The sequence below is a fragment of the Tiliqua scincoides genome, chromosome 1 (assembly GCF_035046505.1).
Source record: "Tiliqua scincoides isolate rTilSci1 chromosome 1, rTilSci1.hap2, whole genome shotgun sequence".
NCBI lineage: Eukaryota > Metazoa > Chordata > Lepidosauria > Squamata > Scincidae > Tiliqua > Tiliqua scincoides.
Genome location: NC_089821.1, coordinates 55,433,619 through 55,456,006, shown reverse-complemented (window position 1 = coordinate 55,456,006; position 22,388 = coordinate 55,433,619). Strand labels below are relative to the sequence as shown.

The following is a 22,388-nucleotide window of genomic DNA, read 5'->3' as shown; positions in this document are numbered from 1 at the left end:
GAGAGGACCCACAATTGCTATTAGAAGAAGCAGTAAATCTGAAGCATTCAAAGATGCATGTTAATTTCACGTCTAGTTTGATCCTCAATGTACCGATTGAATGAGATGACCATACAGAAACTCCTTCTGCCTGATCACAAGTGGTCTGTAACGTGCAAAGGAAGAGAATGTGTCCCTGCTTCTCAAAATGATGCCCCTTGTCAGGCTAGGAAAAAATGGGCAGGATGCCAATTGTACATTTTAATAGGATGGGCCCCCTGTGCCTGTTCTATTGTATTTTTGAGGGGGAAGACACTGCATTGTTAACAGAGTACCCAACCACCTGTTGTGCCTTTTGTGCCTTAGGATCTCTCCAGCTGGCTGAGATTAAGAAAATGGCTATAATTCTGAAGCCAAGAGAGAGACCACCATCATATTTTTGTCTTTCTTCTCAGTGAGGGGTATCAACTGTTTCAGCTTACCTTCTCCAGACAGAGTGGAGTCAGTCCCAACCACAGCTACAGACAAAAATGCTAGGGTGACACAGGCAAGCAGCTTGCCGCTCCTCTTGAGAAGGGCTAGTGGATGTTTGAAAAGGTGAAATATCATCACTGGGATTCTTTTTTTGTTTGAAGCCATTCCATAGCTCCCCAGAGATGCAGCCTTTGCTCAAAGAGACGAAACTGCACTGGAAGGATGCTCAAGCATGTGTGGTTAATAGAAGTTTCCAACATCAAGAGCTGCCTGTTTTCAAAATTTGTGCAAGACACTGGTTTCTTATTTTCACACTTCCTCTTCGTAAAATGTTGTTACAAAAACTTTCCCTCTTCAAAAAGGGAGGGATTCTATCCATTTTCTATCTATCAAAAATGGATAGAACTTGCTTTGTGACGTATCACTTGGTTTTTTTGACATGAATACATAGACATGTTTACTGTCACATTGCCTCCCCCCCCCCCCCAATTCCTGACAGCCATTCCACTTTAAAAGGCAGGGAAGTCTTTGAGCACTCATGTAATATTGGTAGCAAAACCAGATCTTTGTTAGGTTGTTTTATGGATTAGATCAGTAATGTGAATGACAAGTGTGCTTAGGAACAGTGAAGCTATTTAGTCCCCTTGAGAATGTTATTAAAATGCAGCTGCCCCAAATAGTCTTGTGTGATCCTGATGCCAGTTTTAAAATGTTTCTCTCCTTACATCAACACCACATTCATCATTATGGTATCTGAATGCTTTAAATACACCAGGAATGTAATCCAAAGTGCTGGACAGCTGCTGGTTTTGTCTTTCTTCTTCTAATTACTTGTAATTACTTGTAATCATACAGATTAGCAATATAAATATGAATAAGCTATTGCTGAGAGTATTACTGCAGGATATGAAGGGTTCACAGAAATGCCAATTCTCCACCACTGTCAAAATACAAATGGACGTTGAATAGTACTGTACATCCTGATTCTAATCAACATTATTTATTGGAGTTAAGTCATTTTTACAAGAAAAGGTTTCTTTACACTTTTTTCATTTTGGAACTCTATTATGTCATGGATGATTTAGGGCCAGTTCACATAACAGTTCACAAACAAGCCTCCATGTCACTGGAATACATGACCGGAGGAGGTCCGGGGGAAAATACCCCAGGTTGCCACCCAGTGAGGGGGCGGCATTGTGACCCCTCCATCTTTTTTTCCTCCAGGCTGCTTTACAAGGGCTTAGAAGTCCTTCTGAGGGCTCTGAAAGGTGGGCAGCCCAATCCTCAGCTCCCGTGGCACGCAGCTTTGGCGGCACTGAAAACGGCTGCCTACAAGCCACAGGTTTCACTGGCGGCCCCACAGGAGAAGGGGACTTTCATCCCCTTCTCCCAGGTAAGGGAAGTAGCCCACAATGGGGCTAATTAATTCACTGCCGACCAAAAGGTCAGTGGTGAGGTAAAGACGTTCATGTAGGGCGCCAAGCCCCGCGTGAACAGACAGGATCCGGTGGAGCGTTACTCCACTGGACCTGCCTCCTTCCCTCCCTGCTCCCTCCCCCCAGCTTGCCTCCCACCCACCCTTTCCCTGCCTCCCGCTTCCCCATCATGCCTCCTCCCCGCCTTCTCTCTGCCCTCTGCCTGCCTCCCCGGAACACCTATTCCCCGCTCCAGCTTACCGTGCCGCAACTCGGTGGTCCATGGGACCGCAGAGTGGCAGAGGCCATGCGCTCATCTGGCACTAGCCCAGCATCAGCCAGCACTGGGCTAGCACAGGCACTGGCCCAGCAGTAAGGCTCACAAGCATGTAGTAAGTGCACACCGGCGGTAACCCAGCATGTGGAGCTCAAGATTGGGCTCTTAAACATCACTTCTCATTGGAAGTGTAAGTGGTTTTTTAAGTCCTTCCAGAGTCTTTAGAAGGCCTTCTGGAGGCTTATGTGTAGCCTCTTTGACTCTCTGGTTTTCTCTGAAAACTGGAGGTGACTTTTTAGGCCTTTAGGCCAGATGGGGGGTGGCATTTTGTGGTCCTGGTCCCAGATGTCTCCAGGTGACTGTAGCAGTTATTAGTTCCAAATTCAGAATTCTGCTACAACCACCCATTGAAAGCTCCCTGTCTTTGGCATGACCTCCTTCTTGCACATTCTTCTGGCACCAAATAGGATGTCACCAAAAAAGGGGTGTTGAGGTGACTTCTTATTTCTGTTTGTTGCTAGAAGCTGCTGGAAAAGCCTGGAAAGGGGCTGTGGTACAATATACTGTTGCTCTCAGAACTAATAGGTGGTTGATATAATCACCTGGAAGTATGAGGAGTTAAGGATGGAGATTGGGTAGGTGGATTGGTCCTGGGATGGGGTGGGATCGGCTGTGCTGGTGCATGCCATATCCTATCCCCCATCTATTTGAACCTGTGCCAGTGATTTAGCAGGCACAGGTCCAAGTAGACCCATTGTTCTGGCTGGAGTTTTCCTTGTCTCAAGGAGACAAATGTCACCTGGAGGGAACCTCCAAGCTGCAAAATTTCCACACAGGATACAGCACAAGTTACTCTGGCCCCACTGCATTGGCACTGGGAAATTTGTTCCCTATTTTGTTGACTATTCTGAAATCAAAACATCAATAGACGTAGATTGCTGTTTAAATGTATATTTCATTTCTAAAAGGTCCTGTTCTGTATTCTATCTTATATTAAGAGCTCCCCATGACATAAATAGTAAAAAGACATGTGATGTCATGGAGTCAAACAACACATGATGGTGAACCACACATCATGAACACATGGGCTTCAGCCAGGAAGTGGACTGGAAGTGCTCCTGATCCAGTGAGGCTTCTGATCAGGAGGACTGGATCATGGCAAGTTTTTTTGTTTTTTAAAACTCTTTGCTCCGGGTGCTGCTTTCCTGGGGGGAAAAACTGCACTGTGAAATGGGCATTTGCCCTCAAAGCAGCTGTTTGCAGCAAAGTGCTTCTATGTATGAACATGTTGCTTGTCACTCTCAGAAAAGCCTTGAGTACACTACTGTGCACCAAATGCTAACATTAAAATCAGTTGGTTTCTGAATTTGAACTTACTCTTCTGTGATTCAAGACTTATTCATTTCAGGAGAGTTTGCACTGGCAAAGCTTTCTGAAGACTGGAAAATTTACAAGTGAGAGAGAGAGAGAGAATCTCCTTCTGAATGGCTGCCAGATTTTAGTACAGAGAGTTGAAAACCTGTTGTTAATGTTTGATTATTGAAAACAAAACATTTATTTGTATATCACTTTTCTTATCCCTTTTTCCTTATCCATTTTCAAAAGCAGATTTTTAAAATCATTTACTAATCATGGGTGATGAAAACCAAGGAAAACAGCACTGTGCACAAATGCCATCTACTTATATCCCTGCAAAACACATCTGTCCCTCCCCTTCCTGAGATCTGATGCTCTGCATTTAATCTCTCAACATGCTTGGCAAGTATCCTGATCTGGAGACCCATGTGTATGTATCCTCTTCATGGTGGCTTCCCCATCGCTTTGAATAAATGCATCTGATCCTCAAAGGCACACATAGCACCCAATCCTATGTGTACCTTGCGATGCTGCAATAGATCTTCTGCTGGTGGTGACTGCCATAAAGCAATCAGTGCCAGTCATAAAAGGCATCCCAACAGTACAGTAGTCAGTCCCATCCTGTCAGTACTTCCCCCACCACTCACTGAAGCAAGGAAGTCAGCAGGGGAGGCGGGAGGGGTAGGGGTGGGTGGAATGGAGTGGAGAGGGGCAAAACCGAGCAGGGAGAGGGCTGGGACAGGCTGAGTCCAGAAAGCATGTGGATTTGGTGACAAAAGTTGTCACGGAATCCTACCCCCTTCTTGAACCCAGTCCCACAACACAGGTCCACATGGACCTGCTCTCCAGCTATTTAGCTAGCACAGGTCCAAGTAGACCTCTCTCCTCACACACTGCAGAGGCTTACCCCCAAATAAGGGAATGATTGTTCCCTTACCAAGAGGAGACCTCCTGAACTGCCCCATACTCACTGCAGGATGCAGTGATAGTCATTTTTGGCATCTCTGAATTGGCAGAGAGATGAAATGGATTGGACTGGGATGTTAAGCATGTAGCTCAAGTCAACTGAGCTGTAGCTCAGTAAAGCATGCAGCTTTACTGAGCTGAATGGAGAAGCTTTTTTGCAGGCAATGCAAGTGCCATGCACATCTTGGGTCTTTTACTCCAGTAAATGATTTCTAGATTGGGACAATGGTTGTATTCTGCTCACCTTTTGAATATAGGGCAGTGGTTCTCAAACTAGGGTGTTGTGATGCCTCAGCCTGATGACCCTGGCCTCTGTCCCCTTAAGGGGCAGGGAGGGAGAACGGAGTGAAGTGATTGCCTGGATTGAGCTACTTTTGAGGGGCACAGGGACATTCCTGCACTCACCAGAAGCTACAACAGGCTCCCGAGGGTACGGGGAGCCCCATGTGAGCTTCCGCAGGGCCCCCCCTAAGTGCGCAGACACTCAATTATCATGACTCACTTCCGTTTTCTGTGACAAAACAAAAGTGGGACACAATCCACAATCTGTTACTTTAACAGCCCTGCGGATGCTCACATGGGGCCCCCGCACCCCCAGGAGCCTGCTCAGTCTCTGGTTGAGTGCAAGAAAGCCCTGTGCCTCTCAAAAGTAGCATGATCCAGGCAAATGCTTCACTCCATTCCCCCCTCCCCTGCAAGAACTTAGAGCAGGGCTCAAACTCCCAAAGAGTTTGAGAACCATTGATCTAGGGTCTTCAAATAATTTTTCATTAAAATAACATTGTGCACTGAGACCAAAGCTGCTAAAATAACTTCACAGGAGTTTATTCAAAAAGCGCTGAAGGTGCAATCACAAAGTATTCTTCTCTCCTTCCAGGTAGGGGCAGATCTTCTTCCTTTTCTAGTTGCAGTAGTTCTCTAGGTCATAGAGGGAGCAGGTGTTTTCACAACATTGCTGCACAATTCCTTTCTTCACCTTCTGAAAGTCCTGTGGTTGGAATGGTAGTGTTTCCACCTCATTCTGTAAAGGCTCATTCACTGCTGGATGGAGAGAACACTCACATTAGTACATCTCTGAAATGTAGCCTTTAGACCATATACATTGGCAGATGCCCCCAGGAAAATTTCTCAAGTTTGCAGAAAAATTAATTCTTCAGATGATTGGAACAAAGTGCAGATTTCAATTGCAGCTAGAGGACCTACTCCCTCATAGTTGTAAAGCCAAATATAACTGCTTGACCGGTTAATGGTGGTAGATGGGTGAACAATTTTGAGAACACTGTAGGCATGTTTTCCCTTATATCGCTAATTATGTTTGGACACTTTAAAACAAAAAGCTGAAAATCAGGACAGTTAATGCACAAAACAAGCACCAGATGGCAAGCCTGGAGTCTGGGATATATAAAAATGAATACATCCAGGTTGGCAATGTGACTTATGGTACAGTAGGATACAAAGAGCTACTGTTTCCTAAATTGGAATATTGGTTCCTCTAGCCCAGTTCTGTTTACCATGAATGGCAGGAGCTCAGCAAGATCTTGGGCAGAAGAAAATGGGTTTTCTTCAGCTTGGGAGAGGTTTTAAATGGAAATGCTTTGAATTTTGCCTCATCCATTGGATTATTTGTTTTAGTTCATTTCTATATAACACCTTCAGCAGTGTCCCAGAGCAGTTATATTATAAGAACATAATAAAGCAGGAGATAAGCCACAATTACAAAAACTGAAATTGCTGCTAAAATGTAAAAACTTGAAAGAAAGCAAGAAAGAAAGCACTTTTGCTTGGTGCTTGAAATAGAGCGAGTACTAAGGGAGCCTCCCTGAGAAAGGAATTCCTTCCATCCACAGGCAGAGGACTACCACTGAGAAGACTCTCCCTCCAGTCACTACCTGCCTCACGTGGGTTGATAGGACACTAGGAAGGGAGCCTTCAGAGAAAATCATTGGGCACAGGTGGCTTGATGAATTTGAATTCTGAATCAATTGTAACTGCTCCAATTTCCCTACAGGTCAGGTTACCATGCCTCCTCACAATCCATTCTACACTAACATTTTGAGAGTGAAATAGTCCTGAATCTGCCAGAAAAGGACAGGCAGAAGGAGGCAAGGTGAATTTCATTGGTTAGCAAGTGACTAGCTTGGCTAGTTTCCTTTTGCTTCTGAACTTACTTGTTAAACACCACCATTTTGGACCATCATGTTGGAACAGCTTGCCTAGGAATGTATCGCATTATCAGCCTTCAGACTATTGATTTAAATACTGGCATCTCCTCCTCAAACAAACTTCTCTACCTCAGAAGTTATTAAGAGAAATCATAAGAGAAATTGTAGGGGTGGCCTGTGCGATTTGGGAAGTGAGACAAAAATTACCTAGGGGCTGTTCAATGTTCCTCCGTGCTTTGGGGGAATAGTAGAAACCCCGTTCTCCACATACAAGGTAGAGCGCCTCCACTAGGTGGGAACCACATAGATGCTGACTGGGATAAGCATGACTAATGGCAGGAGACGAAACTGCAAGCAGTACCAGGAGAGGCAGAGTTTGGATCCAGAGAGCCATGGCGGTAGTATCCGTGAGGCCCTGAAAAGAGAAGATGAGATGAGAGAATGGGTTAAAAAGGAGCTTGCTATAGAAACTTCCTCTAGATCAGGGGTGCCCAAACCCTGGCCTGAGGGCCACTTGCAGCCCTGAGGGGCTCCCAATCTGGCCCTCGGGGAGCTCCCAGTTTCCAATGAGCCTCTGGTCCTCCAGAGACTTGCTGGAGCCCATGTTGGCCCAACGCAACTTTTCTCAGCATGATGATGACTGTTCAACCTCTCACCTGAGCTGTGGGACGAGGGCTTCCTCCACTGCTTGCTGTTTCATACTTGTGATGCAGCAGCAGCAGCAGCAAAGGAAAGGCTAGCCTTGCTTTGTGCAAGGCCTTTTATAGGCCTTGAGCTACTGCAAGACCTTCATTCATTCACATAAGTTCCATCTCTAATAAATTCATTTATGTTAATTTATTCAAATTTTAAATGTAAATTAATTCATTTTTTTCCTGGCCTCTGACTCAGTGTCAGAGAGATGATGTTACCCTCCTGCCAAAATGTTTGGACACCCCTGCTCTAGATCTTAGCTTTTAAAAAAGGACTGTAGCTTTGTCCTTAGCATGCTGCATGCTTAGCATGCTTAGGGCATGCATCCTTAGCATGCTTAGGGCATGCATCCTTAGCATGCTGAGGGCATGCTGCAGCATTGAGCCTCAATTCCTGGCATCTCCAGATAGGACAAAGTTTCCTCTCTGAAACCTTGGAGAGATACTGCTGCACTGCAGACAATACTGAGCAAGACAGGCCAGTGGTCTGACTTAGCAGAAGCTGGCTCCTCATCAAAAAATCTTTTCAAGGCAATCCCTCTTCTCTCATTTATGAAATATTCTGGCTCCTAAAGAGAAAAGGCTAATGCCAGAGAACACTAGACTTGATTAGCACAGTGGGACACATTTCACACATCACCCCGGTATCAGTGGTGAGTCAAATGAGTGGATGCTAAATTAGTGGATAACAAGGGACAACCTGTTTAAACAACCTGCCTTAAGCACTTTAGAGCCACTCTGAGGGGAGAGAGCAGGCCCCAAATCGGGCCCTGCCACAAAGTGAGTCTGGGAGGGCATGGGGGGTGGGGAGGAGGTGAGTGTTTCAGGGCAGGGGGAGGACAAGAGGTAGGTGGAACCATGGGTGGGCAGGCGGGGAGTGGGGCCAGGATTTGGCAGTTATGCTGGATCCTGACCATTTTCCCATGTAGCCCAGGGCATTCCTGGGCTGCTCTGATTTGCACTTCGTCATGTGGTGCAGATCCAAGTACTCATTGGGACTGCTGCAGTGCAACACGGGGTATGGGGAAATGTTTCCACTTGCCCCAGGCTGGCCTGCAGTTAGCCCCAAACTTGCACTGGATGCAGCACAGGCCCACTGGCCTGCCTCTTTCCAACACGTTAGATTGTGCCCCCCATTCTATTACCAAGTTTTGAGCAGTAACCTCAGTCTTGCTTGCTAATACAATGGTCCCCTAATTCTTTGCTTCATGTGCCCTTGAGACTGTCATCCTAATCACAGCTTTGCATAGGATTCCCATTGGTAGCTATGGAAGGACATATACAGTGAACACGCAGAGCTCTGTCTGTCTTTCCCTTGCCATAGCCGGTGGCAGGAAAACTCCTCTGCACTTGTGGACAGAATCAAAAGGCAAAGGCAGCCAATAGCTGCCCATATAATTTCTGCATCATCTTTCTAGGTACAAGATGCATTGAAGATTTTCGTTCATTTATCTGCTATTGGGAGATGCTACCAGCTGCTCAGGAAGTTACAAAAAGTTCAGCCAGCTGACTATGTATCTATTTAATAGTACTTGTTAATAATGTTTTAAGGCAACATGGAAGACTAGCTGAAACCTGTGCCATCAGCTGAGAAGGGCTTTGCACTTTGACCTCCCAACACTCTGTACACCACCCTCAGAAACCAGCACACCACCCTGTACACCACTTCTGGAAACCAGTAGATGGTGGAGAAAGAAAACTTACCTAACCAAGGTTATCTCAAGGAAAGTCTTGAAAGTTGTTCAGAGAAGAAATGGAGCACTTGAAAGTGATCTCCATCTTCTCTCTGTACCATATTTATAGCCCTTTGACTAGTTCCACTGAGACAAGATCTGGCCAGAGCTCCACCTTCTCAGCATTACTCTGGCCAATATTTTTGCTGGCTGGGCACATTAAATCTCCAGCGCACATTGTCAACATTTAAAGATGGGAAGGGAGAGAAGCAACAGTTTGCAGATTTCCATCTCATTACACCTATAGCCTGTATTTGCTCCAATGAACCCCTGCTTTGCTTTGCTGTGACCCTTTTAGCAAGTGCCATAATGGGGCTATTAAAGTTCTACGATTACGCTAATGCTGGGCAATAGGCAGTGCTGGGAACAGGGTGGCCACCAAGGTGCCAGTCCTAGCAGCTGTTTCTGAAGTGCGGAATTAAGGAAAAGCAAACATGTTAACATGTTAGGCTCATTTCATCCTCAGTTGGGTAATCAGTGACAGGACAACGCTGTTGATGAGACCCTGTTACAGCCTGATGTCACAGAGAAAAGCAAAACACTTAATTATAGCAAAGGATAACTGAGGCCACATTCCCTGCCTTTTGAAAGAACATATAGATATAGAGAGATGGGGATTTTCTGTGGGATCCAACCAATGCCACTCTGAGCTAGATAGCTGCTTCTGCTTAACACTATTAATGCAGCTTCCATTTCATGTGGCCCATAAAGGAGAACCCTTGTCTGCTGGGAGCAGGACCACCCATTTGCAACTGAAGGGGTCAGCATTTATTTAAGAACATAAGAACAGCCCCACTGGATCAGGCCATAGGCCCATCTAGTCCAGCTTCCTGTATCTCACAGCGGCCCACCAAATGCTCCAGGGAGCACACCAGATAACAAGAAACCTCATCCTGGTGCCCTCCCTTGCATCTGGCATTCTGACATAACCCATTTCTAAAATCAGGAGGTTCCGCATACACATCATGGCTTGTACCCCATAATGGATTTTTCCTCCAGAAACTTGTCCAATCCCCTTGTAAAGGCGTCCAGGCTAGACGCCATCACCACTTCCTGTGGCAAGGAGTTCCACAGACCAACCACACGCTGAGTAAAGAAATATTTTCTTTTGTCTGTTCTAACTCTCCCAACACTCAATTTTAGTGGATGTCCCCTGGTTCTGGTGTTATGTGAGAGTGTAAAGAGCATCTCTCTATCCACTCTGTCCATCCCATGCATAATTTTGTATGTCTCAATCATGTCCCCCCTCAGCTATCTCTTTTCTAGGCTGAAGAGGCCCAAATGCCCTAGACTTTCCTCATATGGAAGGTGCCCCAGCCCAGTAAACATCTTATTTATTTATTTATTTATTTATTTATTTATTTATTTAAAGGGGTTTTACCCTGTCTTTCATCTGTGGATCCAAGGCAGATGTCTGGTTTATGTTCTTTAAAAGCCACACAAGGGTGGCAAGACTCCAGATTCAAAACAAACAAAAGAATGAACTCAAAATCATTCATCTGATCTTTTGTATGTTTTGCAAGTAAGTCATCTGCCTGGTACATGGGAATAATAACATCCATCTAGTTTACAGGAAAAACTGGAAAGAATTTTTTGGTCCTTAAAAATAGGGCCAGGACCAAATGAGTTCTCTGTAAGAATGGAAAGCCCCCCTGGCGTGGGGGGGGGGCCTACATGTACTTTAGAAAGTCCTGTCTTCCAGGAGAAACTTCAGCTCCTGGTGGCCATGAGGGGCTATGGTAGAAAGAGGAGCCAGAACGTCCTCTTGGGTCTCAACTGAATATATTTATTGTTGCATAAGTTTTCCTGGGAGATGGCCCATTTTGAGCACTCTGCTATGTGTCTCATAGAAAGAGGTTCTCTCTATTCTTTGCCAAGGGTTCCGCATAGTTGCTGCCCAGTTACAGAGCAACCTTTCCCAGAAAAGTCAAGATCACATCATACATCCCGGTTTTGATGGGTACGTGCTACAGGCCTGAGTGGTGTTCCTCCAAGATTTGAGAAGACACAACTAAAAAAACACACCTTCTTTAAACTATGGAAATACCTGCCAAAGATATGTATGAACTTGAACACTTATGATTTTAGTCAGTACAAAAAGCAGTTCTATAATGTGTATAAAACCATTGCAATCTATGTATGACATGGACATAAGCAGGGCCTAGGAGAGGGGGGTAAAAGGGGTAATTTGTACCCAGGCCCAGGGTCAGAAAGGGGGCCCAGGAGCCAAAGGAGGGGGCCCAGAAATTTCCTGGGATCTTCCATTTTCCATCCTCACCAACGTGGGATGCTGGGGGCATTACTGTGGGCACATGGCAGCAACTACTGCCACAAGCTAAACACACCAGACCCAGGAATATACTGGGCCCCCTTTCTGGGCAAGCAGTATAGACCTGAGCATTGGGAAGACTGGTAGACCTGGGCTCCAAAGACTATTCTGGCTGTTGTCACTTTCCCCCTGCCTGTTTGGCCCCCATTCTGCCCACCCCATCTCTCCATTTCACCCCTTCCCTCTTTGGAAGGGGCCCAAAAGAAACTTTGTACCCCCTGGTAAAATTCTTCTCAGTGACCTGGACAGAAGGGAAAGTGCACACATGCATTTTGTTGCCAACACACCTCCTTCACACATACACACACATGTCTATTCCTACACATGTACATGCACGCACAGATCTCAGGTCTGAATCTGCCCAGCCCAGAATTAAATTCAAATTGAGGGAGCTTAGCAATATACATTGAGCAAGAAGTGAGCATGTGCAGTGTCTGACAGTTTTAGGATCATTGATGTGGGTAGCAGGGAAAACAACCTCAAACCGCTTCCACTTAGGCTGCCAGTAACCATGAGACTGAGTTTCCCAAAGAAGATAAAATTGATTAAACAATATAGAAAAACCTGGAAAAGGCACATATAGTTGTGAGATCAGATACTCAGAAATATAAGTGGTTGTAAGAGAGAGAATACTTGAAAATAGCTCCTTTTGGGACAGGTACAAGTTAAATAAAGGAAGAAAGGAGCAAGAATGGAAGTCAGGTTGCCACCTGAGCTGAGCTGCCATCTCAGCCAGAGATGAGAGACAAGGAGAAAATTAGCTGGAAGTGTCAAACAGGCACAGGAGGCTTGTAGAAGGAAGGGTCATTATGAGGATAAGAGGGAGAAGGAAATTACCTGCTGGGTAGACTGGAGTATGATGTCCTTCTGTGTAGCAAGGCAGGGTTGCTTCAGATTCCAGCAGAAAAAGGAAAAACACACCCCAAAAGCTGCTCCTTGCTGTGCAGGGAGACTAGCTCCTCCAAGGGAAGAGGGTGGCTACTGAAGTGAGAAGGACAATCCTTGTCAAGAGTGGACAGAGCGAAGGTCTTCAGTGGGGAAGAAAATACCACAAAATGGAGGGGTTTCTGTGGGATTGACTGCAAAAACAGGCAGCATGGACACCTTCCAAGAATGAAAAATGCCCCCCAAATGGTGGAGGTTTCCACAGGGGAAAAAGACCACCGGATAGACTGACACCTTTGCAGACTGAAAGATGAAATCACTTTGCTTCCAGAGCAGGGGTATTTATAGGACTTTAGATAAAGAAACAAAAGCATTCCTGGAGGGGACAATTGTTTCTGTAACTTCTACTAAGAGTTTCCTGGGCTTGATTGAATTAAGGTGTGACCTACTAAGGGAACACAAAGCCTTGATGGCACCCCAATCAGAGAGGTTTCTGAGGGACAAAAGGTATGGCAAGGTGTGTGTTGCACCAAGGCTCAGGTCACTGGTGGGAGAAGCTTCCTGGAAAAGGAATATGAAAAGACTACCCAGGTGACCTGGCCACTAGGCAGTTGGAACTGAATCAATTATGAAGCAGGACTTCTGCTTGCAAACAAAATTATATCAAGGCAAATTTGCAAGATTTTAGAAGAAAGGTGACACAGATGCTCTGCAGTGTCCCTTGATTAGCATGATGATTAATGGCCCTTGATTAGTATGGTGTTCCTCAGAGTTCAGCCTCACCTCACCCCCTCCAGGGCAAGAACTTGACTGGCTCCTAAGAAGGTCCACTCTAAGAAACCAAAATGGGAGTTAGGAGAGACAAAATAATAATGAACAACCCATGCAATAGGGCAGGGATGTCAAATGTTTCATACAGGGGCCTAAGTTAGCATTCATGGTGCCTGTTGAGGGCCAGAAGTGACATTGTTAAGCAGATGATGGCCAGAAATAAGCACTTTGTTCTCATATAGAACCTCATTAGCTACAAATGACAGAAGAGAAAATGTGCAAATCTTGTTCAAATTTTCAAGATGTGGGAGAGTCCAATCAGCAAGCTGGGAGAATCCAATTATAATGGGGACTGGATAAATTCCTTCTGCGGGGGGCCATATTCAGCTGGGGGCCTGATGTTTGGTACCCCTGCAATAGAAATGTGATAGAATGTCATTGAATAATGAGATACTGAGAGTGATTCAGATCTAATCAAAGCCTAGACCTAACTAACTTTTAAAGAGATACATTAAGTAATTGCAGGTAATGTTCAGTGTTGCATAATTCTGTCTCAGGAAGAAACCCTACATTTAAGGATGCCAGCTATCAACCCAGGGATTATTGTTATTCCTTCAAAAGTTCTAAAACCACAAGAGAAGACACTGCCATTGTGCCTCTGCTCCTCTGATCCTGCACCCTCCTCTCTTCTGACTAACAGAGCAAACAACTGCCCAATCCTATTCCCCACCATTGGCTCTGATACGGCCTCACCCATGCAGCATGTGCTTCATTCAATAATGGGAGAATCAGGGGGCCTGCCAGAGGTAAATTGAAATACTTCCTACTGACCTCTGCAGTGCCTCTGAGAGGAATTTTAAGAGGGGGTTCAAAGTTTCGTTTGGGCCCCTGCCCAAAGAAGGAAGGGATGAAACAGAGCAGGGGAGGGTGGTGACAAGGGTAGACAGAACAGGGTGGGGAGGGGGCAAAGCAGCTCAGAGGGAGAGTGACAACAGCCGTCTTTGGAGCCCTTTGGAGTCTTTGGTCTACTGGGCTTTCCAATGCAGAGCCCAGGTCTACCTGCTCATGCAGCACAGGCAGATAGGTTTAGGGCACAATCCTAACCAACTTTCCAGCACTGACATAGCTGTGCCAATGTGGTGTGCACTGCATCTTGCAGTGGGAAGGTAGTCAAGTGGGCCTCCTCAAGCTAAGGACATGTTTGTTGCCTTACCTTGGGGGATGCATTGGGGCTAAGTCAGTGCTGGAAAGTTGGTTAGGATTGCGCCCTCAGTAATATGAAAATATCTTTACCCAACATGTAGTTCGTCTGTGGGACTCCTTGCCACAGGATGTGGTGATGGCATCTGACCAGGATGCCTTTAAAAGGGGATTGGACAAATTTCTGGTGGAAAAATCCATCACAGGTTACAAGCCAAGATGTGTATGTGCAACCTCCTGATTTTAGAAGTAGGCTGTCTCTGAATGCCAGATGCGAGGGAGGGCACCAGGATGCAGGTCTCCTGTTGTCTTGTGTGCTCCCTGAGGCACCTGGTGGACTACTGTGAGATACAGGAAAATGGACTAGATGGGCCTTTGGCCTGATGCAGCAGGACTCTTTTTATATTAGCAGCTGTAGCACCACAGCTGTGTCCTTGAGCTCCTATACACTCCTTCATGGTAAGTGAATCCACAAGCCAAAGAGCTACTGTAGGAGGCCCGTTTCCTCCCACATTTGACACTGTGACAAGGAGTGTCATATATGCATTCCTCGGCCCAGCACATATGGCTTGTGGCGGCAGCAGCAGCTACGCACACAGCATCCCACAGCAAGTTCAGGTGAGATAGAAAATATAAGATCCCAGGAAATTTCTGGACCCCCTTCTTTGGCGCCTGGGCCCCCTTTTTGACCATGGTCCTGGGTAAAAATTACTCCCTTTACCCCCTCTCCTAGACCCTGGACCTCTGCATAGGCCAGCTAGTCATGGCTGAACCGATGCAACTGTTTGTTGTGGGAGCCCTACCCCCTGCCCTGCATGCGGGGCCCCCCACTTACTGGGATGAATGGCAAGTGTGCCCAAAACTGATGGCACCTGCCAAGAGTCACATAACCCAGAAATTGGTGGTGGTGACATGATGTCACTGTCAACCACTTCTGGGAGGGGGCATCTTAGGGGTGGATGGAGAGGGCTGACCAGTGGCAATGCTCCACTTATTGTGACAGCCTTTTGAATGTCAGCTGTCAAATAGGACTGTGGCCTTTGATTATGATTCTGCCCTACAGGAGGTAGAGTAAGAGGATGGGCAAAGGAGGAGTCAAAATGAGCTCTATCCTGCAGGCTGCATCCTGCCTTATTGTTTCAGGGCTTTTACAGAGCCAAGCATAATTTCTTGATTAACATCCCTTCAACAGTTAACATCCCTTCCTAAATTGCTTTACATGCATGCTAAACAATATGATCCTACATGTGTCCAGGTAGAAGTGGGTGTCATGGTGTTCAGTGGGGCTTACTGTCAGGGATGTATCAGACTGCATCCAAAGTATTGTTTGTCAGATAACTGCCTCTATAAACCATTGAAATCAAAGAAAGTTGATTTACATTTCAACTTAATTTGAGAAGATCCTGTTAACCTCCTCCTTCAAATAGCCTTCAAATAGCCTCCTTCTCCTTCAAATAGCCTCCTTCAAATATCCCAGCAGGATTTCCTATAGATATAAAAGGAATTAATAACACATCATATAGCCTATTATACACAATAGGTTATAAACATCCTCTTTTTCCCAACATGTATGCACTCTGTTACCCTGCACATGCCCAATCGCCTCTGATCTTGGAAGCTAAGCAGGGTCAGACCTGGTTAGTACTTGGATGGGAGACTGCCTGGGAATACTGGGTGCTGTAGCTTATACCATAGTCTTTCGAGACTGAAGGTTGCCAACCGTTTGTGCACTCTAAGCTAACTCCATTTTGGTTTCTGGCTGGCATTTTTGGGAGTTGGGCAGGACTGTGCTTTGGAAGGGGGGTATGTCATCTTGAACTTTTAGGAAAGATCACATCAAGTAAGGGCCATTAAAGGGAAGGTAGGCTGTAGTGCTGCCTCCTTTTCTCCAAAGTCTTGCAAATTTGGGTGCCCCACCCTGATAAAACTTTGCTAGAAAAGTCCTGTTACATACTCAATTAAGGTTTCAACTAGCCCACTTACCAGGTCATTTGGACAGTCTTTTCAGATTCCTATGTCAAGAAGCCTCTCCCATTAATGACCTGGGTGCAGCACAGAGACTGCCATGCCTTTTGTCCTTCAGGAATTTCTCTGATTAGGGTACAATCATCATCATTCATTGGCATCCTTCAGTCTCCAGAGACTATGGCTCTGAAAAGTGGTTCTGGAACAGTGTCTAGTGTGGCTGAAGAGACCAATTTGGGAGTGACAATCCCCTCCACACTGGGAGCAAATGTAGTCTGTCCCTGGTGTGTCTTCCTGGCTGTGGGCCTTCCTTCTTTGCCTCTTTGCCTCAGTCTGTTGGGCAAGTGCCTCTTCAAACTGGGAGAGGCCATACTACAGCAGTACTCCTGCAAGTCCCCTTGCCTAGGTAGCTGCCCTTGCCCTCCAAAGAGCTACCTTTCTGGCCCAAAGGAGCACATTTTTGCTGTGTGTTTTTTTCACTCTGGAACCTAAGAACATAAGAAACATAAGAACATAGGACAAGCCCTACTGGATCAGGCCAAAGGCCCATCTAGTCCAGCTTCCTGTATCTCGCAGTGACCCACCAAGTGCTTCAGGGAGCCTGAAATTGTGCAGCCCTGCCCTTGCCGCTTAGACAGATGTCTGCTTGCTAGGATGGAAACCCAGTTCAGCACAACCTTATTTCATTGCTTTCTCTCCTCTCTCTTTCCATTTAACTCCTGCTTGTCCATATTTTCAAGTATTTCTTTCACTTGAATCCATTGAAAGCTCTGTAACTGGTAGAAAGTAAACATGCCTCTTCCTTGTTTGCCAATATTCTTAAAACTCTATCTTCTTTTGAAAAGCCCAGCCTCATGATTATTGGTAGCCTAATGTAGAGACACTTTGAGATGGTCGCACCACTCATTCACGTAAACAATCCCAAAACTGCCAGACACTGTTGAATTTGACCTCTTGCTCTAGAAATATTGCTAATTCCCCCAATTTGGTTCAATTCCAGTGAGTGAGTGAGTGAGTGAGTGAGTGAGTGAGTGAGTGAGTGGGAACACATGCTTGCATGTTTACAACTCTCATTATTGGTGGAAGCTTTGCCAACACTGCTCATTCACATGCAAGCCATGATGTCTGTATGCAACCCTCAGGTTTCAGAGATAGACTAATGCAGAGGGAGTGGCAACAAGATACAAAGATCTTGTCTTCTTCAGTGCTCCAAGAGGCATCCAGAGGGCCACTATGAGATACAAGAGGCTGGACTAGATGGTTCCTTGGTCTGACCCAGCAAAGCTCTTCTTGTGTTCTTATATCTCCATTATTTTTTCACAGCAAAATTCTTAATCCGTCTCTGCCCAGCCCACAGTTGTGCACATTTGATCGCTGTTGCGTACCTGCAACGTTGGGCAGAAATGGCTTAAGTTGGAAATAGTGGTACGAAAATGGCACCTCATCATTCATCATAGCTTTGATGTGGTCATTTATACCATCATTGAACCTAATGAAATTATGACGTGACCGGACAGAGCAATCACCCCAGATGGTCAAAAATTATTACTCTCGTTTTTTTGTGGTGACTCACCAACACATTGGCCCAATAAAAAGTATTTGAACCTGTCCTGTGTCTCACTTTGTGGGCCCAACACAGCAACTGTACCGTGAATGATTCTGCAGCAGAGTAGCATTTCGTACAATTGCTTCCGAGACATGTGGTCCTCAAATAGACCTGGAAATGTTGAACATAATATGAACCATCAGTTCAGCTGTCCTAGCCATAAGCCTTTACAGTATCCAAAAATGCAAAGGAATTAAAAATCAAAGCACATTTATAGTGAGTCTTCTCCAGAGAAAAACCAAAGAACAGCATATGTTCGTCAGCACAGCTTGCTTCACACAGATCCTCTCTTGCAGTTAACCAGGTTTTTCTGCAGAAGTTCATGGCCAGACTGTGGCTGAATAGGCAGCAAGGCCAAATACCCTTTCTCATGACACCATCAATAATATGAATCCGATTAATGACAGTTCCCTTAAGAGCTGTTTTTTCTTAAGGAAAGCCTTATGTTCTTATGTTCTTAGTGTAAGGTTCAGTAGGAAAGAGGCTTCCCTGGGAGATATGGAAATCAGCATCTGTCATGAACAAGCAAATGCATTTTTCTAAGAAACCTCTCCATGATAGCTTTCTGTATACACTGAGGCTGACCTAGGAACCATGGAGGTTCTCCAAGTTGACCAGGGCTCAAGTTCTCACATCACATCTAACCTTCCTCTTGAGATATAAATTGGAGTCCTTCGGCTCCTTGGTATCACCTGTGGACAATAGCTTTGACCAAAACTAGTTCAACCAGTCACTGGTTTAGCTTTGATCACCTGACCTGGGAGTGGAATATTTGAATATCAGTTCTTACCAGGGAGACAGACCAGGGACAGACTGCACTTGCTCCCGGTGTGGAAGGGATTGTCACTCCCGGATTGGCCTTTTCAGCCACACTAGACGCTGTGCCAGAACCACCTTTCAGAGCGCGATACCATAGTCTTTCGAGACTGAAGGTTGCCAATACAAAAACTAACCTATCAGAGCTTGAGGAGCTAGGCTTCCTCAAACAGGATAAAAGAGAGCTGCCCCACTGGGTAAGTGGTCTTAGAATCTTTTCTCCTTTATTTTGGAACTTTGTCTCTTGATCACAAATAAAGAAGTTGACTGTCTATTTTTCTGTCCCCCTATTTTCATCCCCTATGCATGTTTTCTTTTGATTTGATTAAAACAACCTGTCTAGTGCTTTAATTCACTGAACAATTGACCTCCCATTTCTGCTGCCTTTCTCAACCTTGCACTAAACCCAGAGAAGGCTTGAGTGAGCGTGTTGTTATATGGGGGTGTATGGATGACAGAGGGAGAGGAGTTAAGCAGGGAGGTATGTCAAGCCACTCCTGCCATCCTTCCTCCTCCTCCTCAGGGCAGTGTGAGGGCTGTCAGCTGGGTGCAGATGTGGAAATGTCACCTGCTATCCTACATTTCTAGTAGCAGTGGGAATCCTACTCTTCTGTGCAGCCAAGGCACAACTGTCCATGTGATTTTGATGTGATCTCAGGAGAGAAGCACTAGATTTTACAGAGGGGAATATGGTCCTTCTTGGCGCTTCCCTGGGGATCACTACAGCACCATTGCAGGAAAGCTGCATGGACAAGCAGGCAGGTAGTTTGTGGGTTGCTGATCTCACTTTCTGAGTATACCAAGAATAGTTCCCAGTTAACCCACCAGCTGGGATTGATGTGCACCAACCAATTGCACATCCAAGGCCCGGTCAGAGGCAGGTAAGGATGCCCACTTACGCAGACCTATGATGTCACTGAACCGAAGTTACTAAGGTCAAGCCCAAGAATAGCCACATGATACATTCCCCCCTAAAGGGTCTGTGCAACTCCGTGGACCCCTTTGGTAGCTATGCCGGCATAGTGGCATGGCAATGTCCACTGGCAACCAGTGTTTTTGTCATGTATCATCACTGGCTTCCAGTTCAGCCAAGATCAGAGCTGCATGTAGCTCAGCTTTGAGCTACCAAGCCACGCAGTTCACGGGGAACACTGGTTTGGCTATCACAGAGTGGATTTATGCATGGCCACTTCCACCTACCTCACTCGGATCAGAGGGGTGCAGTGTTATCTGGGAAGAAGATTACTACCCCCGAATGGAAGATACTTACCCCAAGAAGATACATACCCCTGTTCTTCCTCCGAGTACATATCTATGGCGATCCTAGCCTTGGTGCCACCCAGGGCCATGACTGCAAATTGCCAACTCCCCATACGCTAGGCTGCTGCCCCCCTCACCGTCATGCTCGCTGCCTCCCAGTCAGAGGCTTTTAGAGGACCAGGGAGGCCGGCTGCAGCCTCCCCAACCCTCAGAAGGCCTTGTAAGGCCTTCAGAGGGCCAAAAAATGTCACTTCTGGTTTTCAGTCGAAAACTGGACTTTACTTTTTAATGCCATTAGAAGGTCTTTGGAGGGTTGGGGAGGCCTCTCTGGCCCTCAGAATGCCTTCTAAGGGCATAAAAACATCACTTCCAGTTTCTCTGAGAAACTCGGAAGTATAATTTTAAGGCCCTCCGAAGGGAGGTCATGCTGGGCTTCTCTGCCCCTCAGAAGGCTTCCGGACGGGTAAGCAGCAGGTGCGAGCAGTGGCAGGGTGGCATGGCTCAGGGGGTGCCGCCACTTCCCAGACATGCTATCCAGGGTCACTTGACTCCATGGACCCCCCTAGATACGCTACTGTTATGTACAGATAAGGATTAGAAAATTCTTTCGTTTTCAAGTTTGCCTTCAATCACCAGCTTGCATTTTGATTAAATTACACCTGGGCATGTTCAATATCCAACCATTTCCTGAGCCTGCTTGTTTTATTCTTTCTTTATTCTTTCTTCCTTTGTATTATCAAATTGTGCCCCAGTCCTCCTGGACCCTTGCTTACCTGCTACAGTCTTTGATTTCCAGAAAATTCTGCATGTAACTGGGAGGAAGGTGTCTGAGGATGATTTCTCTCTTCCTGGCTTTGGTATTGTGGTGGTAGCAGCATCTATTGATTTTGGCACAGGCATAGAGATCAGTGGAGAGAAGATCAAGAAAAAGGAGGAGGCACCAGCATCAAGGACCCCCCCCCCCATCTCCACATGTCCTAATCAGTGATTTTAATTTAAAAATTCACCTTATGAATCAAGAAATAATGAGATTATAATCAGATGATTGTGAATTCCGCTACCTCCCCAGACAACAGTACAGTGCACTATGTAGGTTGAAGGAAGCAGAGGCAGATCAGGACTTCAGGGCCTCTAACGTGGTGTGCCAAATACTGCACACTTGCCTCTTGCTTCATGTGCCCCCCCCCCACCTCCATAAGTCAGCATCAGGAGACATTGTGAATCCTCCTCTCCTTATCATATAAGACTATGACCTGTGAATGACTTGAGAGAAGAAGCAAAAATATGTGTCAGACATATTATTGTGTCAGGTATTGTTCCTTCAGGATAAGGACAACCTTGGGTAGCCTAGCCCATGTAAAATAGCCAGGAAGGAAGAAAAAAGTCCCTACTTATCCAGTTTTTATGAAATGTGTAACCTTTTAGTTTTATCCCTTGATTGTGTGAACAAATCTGACATTTCAAAGTATTCAACAGATGCTACCTCAAGGCAGCTGTCGGTACAAACACGTGTCTTTGGCATTGCATGAACAGTTGCCTCAGAATTTCCCTGGAACTTCAGCTGTTCACGGAAGAAGATTTCTCCAGAAGTCTCGTATTTTTGCCCCATACTATTAGTGTTAATTTGCCCAGCTGAATGTATTGGGATGGTCATGACCACAATGCTGCTTCTTGATCTGCCAAGGATTTTAATGTGTGATGCAGTTTTGTGAGCAAACTTTTAAGAGGAAGACACTACTTCTGAAAATATTTGAGTGGCCAGATATGTCTGCGGTAAACAATTGAAGACCCACAATCACAACAATGATACCAGGGCTGCTGTATGTACATGGGTCATTTCTATTGTTGCTGATGACAGACGTTTGTGTTGATTGATCCAGTCATTGGGTAGTACCAAAGAATTGCTCTGTACTCTGTACTGTGTAGTCCCAGTGGCTGCAGATGGACTATGAGATCTCCGTAAATTAGAGTCACCACCTTTTCTTTGGCTGTGCTTCTATGCAACTAACTTTTTCCACATCTCTTATCTTTGTGTCGGGAAAAAATGTAACTTTCTTATGGCCCAATGATGCCCAGACATCAGTTATATGTCATGACAGTTAACTGTTACCCTGCACATGCGCAATCTCGTCTGATCTTGGAAGCTAAGCAGGGTCAGGCCTGGTTAGTACTTGGATGGGAGACCACCTGGGAATACCAGGTGCTGTAGGCTTATACCATAGTCTTTCGAGACTGAAGGTTGCCAACCAACCTATGCATCCAATGATGTACAGACATCAGTTTGTTATATCCTAAGCCCTTACTGCCAATGCAACAATGGCCAAATGCCAAGTCTGCCCTGGCAAAGCAATGCTTATGCATCCCTTCCCCATAACATTCCCAGTGCCCATGGAAACACTGCCTGTCATCCACAGAGCAGCATCCTGATGGCAGCATGTCTTTGCCATGACATTGATGCATCATTGGTGTAATGTCCATGTGTCATCGCCTTGCAGTTGGCAG

At 45.7% G+C, this 22,388-nt stretch overlaps 1 protein-coding gene and 1 pseudogene across 1 annotated transcript; one reads left to right on the top strand and one right to left on the bottom strand.

Moving 5' to 3' along the window:
- Nucleotides 1–5,368: 5,368 nt before the first annotated feature.
- INS (insulin) lies at nt 5,369–7,023 on the bottom strand. The gene is made up of 2 exons (XM_066636731.1): nt 6,837–7,023; nt 5,369–5,508 (listed from the first exon to the last, which is right to left on the bottom strand). Exons 1-2 carry the CDS (start codon nt 7,021–7,023, stop codon nt 5,369–5,371), a joined length of 327 nt encoding a protein of 108 aa, XP_066492828.1.
- Nucleotides 7,024–21,984: 14,961 nt separating this feature from the next.
- LOC136637267 (5S ribosomal RNA) lies at nt 21,985–22,098 on the top strand (annotated as a pseudogene).
- Nucleotides 22,099–22,388: the final 290 nt, after the last annotated feature.

What these genes read in the sequence shown, in the direction of transcription:
- INS (XM_066636731.1), bottom strand. Translation starts at nt 7,023, where the DNA reads ATGGCTCTCTGGATCCAAACTCTGCCTCTCCTGGTACTGCTTGCAGTT. An exon ending in GAACATTGAACAGCCCCTAG is followed by an intron (nt 5,509 to 6,836) that starts GTAATTTTTGTC and finishes CTCTCCATCCAG; the next exon opens with CAGTGAATGAGCCTTTACAG.